At 44.4% G+C, this 6,824-nt stretch overlaps 1 protein-coding gene across 1 annotated transcript in view; it reads right to left on the reverse strand.

Annotated features, from left to right (window-relative positions):
- Positions 1-6,824, reverse strand: part of Tmem163 (transmembrane protein 163) — a 184,465-nt gene that overhangs the window by 168,363 nt on the left and 9,278 nt on the right. The window contains exon 2 of the mRNA XM_031381019.1: positions 5,765-5,884. Coding sequence (XP_031236879.1) covers positions 5,765-5,884 — 120 coding nt within the window. The remainder of the gene's footprint in view (positions 1-5,764; positions 5,885-6,824) is intronic.

The following is a 6,824-nucleotide window of genomic DNA, read 5'->3' on the forward strand; positions in this document are numbered from 1 at the left end:
AGATCTCTGCTAGCAGTCATTAGAGTCAGAGCCTGGGCCTTAAAAAGAAGGCTCAACCACTCATCCTCAAAAGGCCAATGCGACAAATAAATGATAGTGAAAATCAGAAAGGAGAGAATTGTTCAACATAGCCACACTGGAAAAAGGAACAAAGACATCCACTGACCCCCGCCCCCCACCCCCCAAGACCATCTTCAGAGTACTGACATGAGACTTAGGTTTCAAGAGAAGGCAAGAGGACAGCTAAACAGTCTGGGCCAAGGTGTGGTCCCACCCCTCAATGATCCAGCACGCTCTGGGCTCCAGTCACTACCGCAACATAGCCTGACAAGTTAGAATGCTATAAAATCTTTTTCTAGGAAACAAATCCTCCCTCTGGCTGGTGCCAGACTCCTGCTCTTTCTTTCTCTAGCAGGACACCCCTGGGGAAGTCCCAGTTTCTTGGAGTGCATGATTTCAATAAGCTAACAGCCAAAGAGCTTTAGACTATCTTTCTTCCAATACAGGTATTACTTTTAGGTGGTGAGGCCACCCAGCTGGGACGTAATATCTGAGACAGAATCTGTCCTGTGATTCCAAGCTAGACCAAAGAGCATGGCTCCAGTACTGCTGAAGTTCAAAGGGTCCAGGTTGGACCTTTAAAACCATTCTAAACAGCCTAGCAGTGGTGGTCCACGCCTTCAAACCCAGCAGTGGCGGACAGATCTCTGCTGTGAGCTCTAGGTCTACAGGACTAGTTCCAAGACAGCCAGGGCTACACAGCGAAACCCGGGGAGTGGGGGACTCATTTCTATAACATTAGCTGACTTCACAGTCTCAATCCTCCTGCCTCAGCCTCATAATGCTAGGAATGCAGATATATATCAACGTGTCCAGGAAGTTATCCCGGTCCTTTTCTAAATGATCGTGTATTCACTGAGGTAAAAGGACAGACGTTTCAGGAAGTTCCAAGACTTTTCTACTAACACAGATAAATCATACACTCTTATTCTATCTATCTCACTTCTGTTACCCTTCATACAGAAATAAAAAGGATATGGGCTTCAAGATGGCTCAGTCGGCAAAGGCGCTTGCAGCCAAGCCGGAGCTGCTCAGTCCAGTTCTTTGTCAAGGATCCATATTGCTATCATCTCATCTAGGCTCCAGTTACCTGTCAACATCCGGATGTACCAACAAACGATAAAAGGGGCTACTTGCCCCCTCCCACTCTCTTCTCTTGCTCCCTTACCTTCTTCCCCCTCTCTCCCCATTCCCCTCCCCGTCTCTCTCCACATACTCATGGACGACCTCTACTCCTCTACTCTACTCTCTCTCTCTCTCTCTCTCTCTCTCTCTCTCTCTCTCTCTCTCTCTCTGCCTTTCTCTGTCTCTACTCCCTCAACTCCCTTCCCCATGCCCTAAATAAGCTCTATTCTATACTTTTCCTTCTTGTGGCGGGTCCCTCAGAGGGAAGGGATGCCTCAGAATGGGCCCACAGAGGCACCTCCTTCCCCCACCATACCATGCTTCCACTAAGCATATCCCTGGCTTCTTTTGCTTTTTATAAAACACAACACACATAGATTATGTTACCATGCTTAAAGGTGAAGAGTTTAAATTAAAATCAAATAAGTTAAAATCTCTGCATACGGGCCTGGAGAGATGGCTCAGTGGTTAAGAGCACTGGCCGCTCTTCCAGAGGACCCAGGTTTAATTCTTAGCACCCACATGGCAGCTCACAACCGTCTGTAACTCCAGCTCCAAGAGATCCAATGCCTTCATTTGCCCTTGAGCTGATGCCCCATGGTGCATGGGCATGGTACACAGACATATATTTAAAAAAATGTCCCAGCATATAAAAAAATAATTCAATCCTATCAGAGATTTCATTTCCTAGTTGTGAAGTCTGCTAATGCACTCAATAATTTTTTGTGTGCCTGTGTATGCGATTGCACGTATGTGTGTAAAGAGGCACTATGTGCATGTGCATGGAGAACAAACGACTTCAGATATCAATCCTCAGGCACCATTCATCTTGAATTTTTTTTCTTGGTCTCTTTTTAAGATGGGCCTCACTATGTAGCTTTGGCTGCCAGAGCCTGCTATGTGAACCAGGCTGGCCTCAAACTCTCAGAGATCCACTTTCCTCCGCCTCCCAATGCTCCAGTTAACTGGATGCATTACCACGCTAGCCCCCATCTTGTTTTCTCTGAGACAGAGTCTTTCAGTAGCCTTGAGCTCACCAAGTAGGCTAAGCTGGCCAGCCAAGGAACTCCAGGAATCTGCACATCTCCACCTCGCTAGCACCGCTATCGCAAGTGTGCACCACCACACCGGCTTGTTGGTTTGTTTTTAACATAGCTCAGACTCAGATTCCCACCCCTTAGCACTTCATTGACTGGAACTGGACCATCTCTTTAATCCCTGTACCAAAATTTTAAATGAGCTTTTTTCTGAGATCTTTGTTTGGAGTGCTTTCGGTTTAAGGGGCTCTATTTTTTTGTTTGAGGTTGTTATGTTGTGTTTTGCTTTCGTGGAACTACGTATCTGTGATGGTTGGTGTTGTCAAATTGATAGAATCTAGATTCACCTTGAGGACCAGCCTCTGGACTTGCCTGTACGGAATTATCTTGTTTGTGTTAACAGAAGTGGGAAGACTTGCCCACTGTAGGTGTCATCATTCCCTCAGTAGGGATGTTACACTGAATAAACTGGAGGCAAGGAGCTAATGCTGGAACCTCGGTATGTCTTTGATGCTTGACTGTAGATGCAGTGAAACCAGCTACCTTACGCTCTGGCCTCTGTGGCTTTACCTCTATAATGACGTATGCCCTGGAATAATAACCAAAATAAGCCCTTTCTCCCTTAAGTTGCTCTAGTGAGTAAGAAGAAACCAAGGCACTATCTCAGAAAAAAAAAAAAAGATTGTTTCCCTAACATTGTTTCTAACATACCTTCATTTCCCACAGAACAAGCAGGTATCCAGTCCCTAAAAATTAACTTGTACTCAAGCCTCAAAATCAGAGTCAGAATACATTTCCTCCAAGCATTTCAACACAGACATCAATGTTGTCAAAACCCTGAGTTCTGAGGCTGAACTTCTATTCTCTCTCTGACCTCATTATTACAACAGACCTGTTTTCACATCCGTTCATAAGAAGATTGATATTTTCCACGCTGCCCATTATACGCTGAATCTATTTTAATCTAGGTCTCTCTCGGAATTATTCCAAGATACGTTACCATATTTTTATATTGATGCTTCAGCACATCCAAATTATTATCTCACCAAGTTTTATCAAAACCAGTGCCTGGGGAGACAGCCCAGTCAGTAGGGTACTTGCTGTGCAGGCATGAGAGCATCGGTTTGAATCCCCGGCACCCACATAAAAAGCTAAGTGCAGCTTTGAGTACCTATAACTCCAGGACAGTGTAGGGCTTGTAGTAGTAATTATAAGGGTTTGCTGGCTGCCAGTCCAGCTCCAAGTTCGGTGAGATACCCTGTCTCAAGGGAACAGGGTGGTGAGCAATAGAGCAGACAGCCTCTGACCTCTGCAACAGGATAGGGCATGTACCTACACACACACACACACACACACACACACACACACACACACACACACTGAAGCTACTCTGCCTTAAATGGGGTAAAATATGATTTGCCTTCTCTGTTTTGGAGTTTAACTAAATCAGAAGCAGTTAGAAGCAACTTACAAACGAAACAAAAAAACACACAGAACATAACACAGGTCATGATAAACAATACAGTACCACCCACACGTGATAGGCAAGAAGTTAGAGACTGGAGAGGTGGCCAGGGGTTAGGAACAACTTGCCACTTGGGCAAAGGAGCTGTGTTCAGTCCCCAGTATTTATGTCCCACAGCTGATTGTAACTCCAGGCAGCTCCACGCCCTCTTCCAGCCTCCTGGGATGTACGGATTCCAAACGGACAAACACATGCATGTTACTAAATAAATCAATAAAAATAAATCTTTTAAAAGGAAGTTAAATAAGTTCAATAGTTCTGCGATAAAGGGGTAGGGTGGCTTTCAAAAGAAAAAGAACAAGAAGCCCTTCCACAAAGCCATGCTCTGGCCTTATGCGGATGTTTTTTCCGTTGAAGAAAATGAAACATTTTTAGCGTAATCCACCTGACTGGGTATGACAAGCGAAGCTGAGTTTTCTTCATATCTTTTCCCTATCACATGGCTTGCGCATATCGAATGTAACACCACTATTCCGAAGGAAAGACCTTTCCACGGCCCTTCAGGCTCAGCCCTTACTCAAACACCAGAGAATGATGCTCCAACAGCTTTACAGGGCGCAGGGACAAGTCTGAGGGACCATTCTCTGGTGTGTAAATCACCCCTTCATCCCCTTCCTCTTTTCCTCACATATGTAAATTGCCATGTCTGATCTCCAGTCCCCCTACCAGCCACAACAACCAAATTACCCTCAAGGGACATCCACGGCCTTGTTATTTTGGTCTCGCTATTAAGAGGGGGGGAGGGGAGGGAAGACAGAGGCTATTATAGTTTCAGAAGTCAGAATTCTTCCTGATTAGATTTCTGGATCACTGATACATGTTTATTCCCTAAAATGTATTATTTCTATATTCTGAATATTTGGGTGGCTTTTGTTGTTGTTGTTGTTGTTGTTTTTAGAGCCAGGATACTGTACAGTGTTTCTAATATAAATTGTCTCTAATAATCTATGCCGAATTTTGAAGGAAGCATTTGGTCAAATTCTAACCCTGCCTCCCTTGGGATCCAGCCCCAACTTCCAGCAGCAGAAGAGAATTTTAAACAACACACAGCCATGTCACCTAACGACCATGGTCCATTTTTCCCTCTACCCCGAGGCACCTCGTAGGATGCTTAGCACGTAGAACACAGATATTCCTTCTTATCACAAAATTTATAAAATACAATTTAAAAAGCACATTCCTCTTTTCTCCACCATTGGGGGGGGGTGTTAAAAAAAAAAAACAAAAAAACAAAAAAACAACAAAAAAAAAAACAGTGCAATCTCCAAAAAAAGGAAGAGAAAAGAAAAAGTGCAATTCCTCCCAAGGCTGAGCTATCACTCCCCTGCTTAGGCTTGTGTGTGGATCACTGTGGTTAATAAGAATAAATAACACATGCATGTTTCATAAGCTGTGAGAGTCCGTGGAGAAAACCCACCACAGGAATTCCAGATCCCCAAACGGGTTCATCTACAGACAGAAATTGCTCCATTTTCACAGCATCTCAGAATTGTAAGATATTATTTTATTTTCATGCTCTAAATCCCTGAAAGAAGGTCCTTCCGTTTTTCTTTCATGAAATTGTACATGTGATTTTGGTTCCTGACCTTGCACAACGCACAGTCGAGAGGGAAAGGAGAGGACTTGCTGCAATACTGAACTCATCGAGTTGCATTAGGCTCAAAATCCGAATCTCCGGGATGTGTGTTCGTCATGTCAGCGCGAGCTGAAGGCATCTGCCAAGAGGCTATTTTCACTATTCGGCTGGTGCCAGCCGGAATCCACTTCCACAAACCTGCATACTGATGAGAACTGAAGCTCTCTGTTATTTCTCTCTCATACCTCTTCCCTTTGCAGAGGAGTGAAGCTGTTTTACTAATTCATGAGTACCCTGACTATCCAACCATCTAAAAAAAAAAAAAATTTTTTTTTTTTACTCATCAATAAGTCAACTAAAAGCAAAGCACATTCCCACAGGGGTTAGAGGGAGAGGCAGGCAACGGGCGAGTATTGATTGGCAAGACTCCCTGATACTCACTGAAGGCGGCCACTGCCAGGGCCAGGGTGACAATAATGGACAGCCAGGATACCCACAATGCCTTCTTCCTGTAGTTCTGGGCTTCATGAGGTTTCAGCCGGGTGCTGCTTTCTAGTAAACCTGATAGAAACAGAGAGGAGAGGGAGTAAGGCGTTTCCATAAGACAGAACACACGGCCCAGAGCTACAGCATCTCATCCAAAGACGGCAAACCCACACGGCCTGTGAGCTGAGATGTGTTCGGTCTGGCCCACAACGTGCTTTCACAATTAGGAGATCACACATTAAAAACAAAACAAAATTATCAAAATGTTCTGGCATCCCTTATAAAACCACAGGCCCTGGCAGTATCGGCTAAGTGATTCCCCAGGGCAGCAGAAGCTCTCTGCGTTAGAGGAGCACCACATACTTCACTCCTGAGATCACTGTGCCATTTTTTTTGTCCCCTGCACTGAGTCACTTGGATCAGTAGAATTTCCTCATCACAACAAAGCCTTTCCATTAGGAAAGAACTGTAGTAACTGATTAGGCATTGGGTTCCTCAGTGCTGAACACTGATGTACTAGTACAGTGCCAACAGCAGTGTCAGATTTATACAAACCAAAGATTCACAGACTGCATGAATGCCCACACTGGACCCCCTGGGCAACCAGCAGCCACAGGCCCAAATTATACAGCATGGTTTCTCCTTCCTTTGTGTGAAACACAATTAAGCAAATAACTGATTAGCTAATCAATTAATTAAAAAAGTTTTAAACTCTCTTAGCGGTCTAAGAAGATAACAAGAGGACCTGAGTTTGATTCTCCCCATGAAATAGTCAGGCATGGTAATACATGCTTGTAATGCATGGAATGCACTTGGGAAACAGAGACAAGCCGATGCCTAGAGCTTACTAGCCAGCCAGTACGCCCTACTTGGTGAGTTCTAAGCCAAAGAGAGACTCTATCTCAAGGTATATAGCATTTCTGGGGAAAGACTTCCGAAACTGAACTACACCTACATATGGACATGTACACACACACACACACACACACACACACACACACATACACACACACAC

The sequence above is a fragment of the Mastomys coucha genome, unplaced genomic scaffold (assembly GCF_008632895.1).
Source record: "Mastomys coucha isolate ucsf_1 unplaced genomic scaffold, UCSF_Mcou_1 pScaffold1, whole genome shotgun sequence".
Taxonomy (NCBI): Eukaryota; Metazoa; Chordata; class Mammalia; order Rodentia; family Muridae; genus Mastomys; species Mastomys coucha.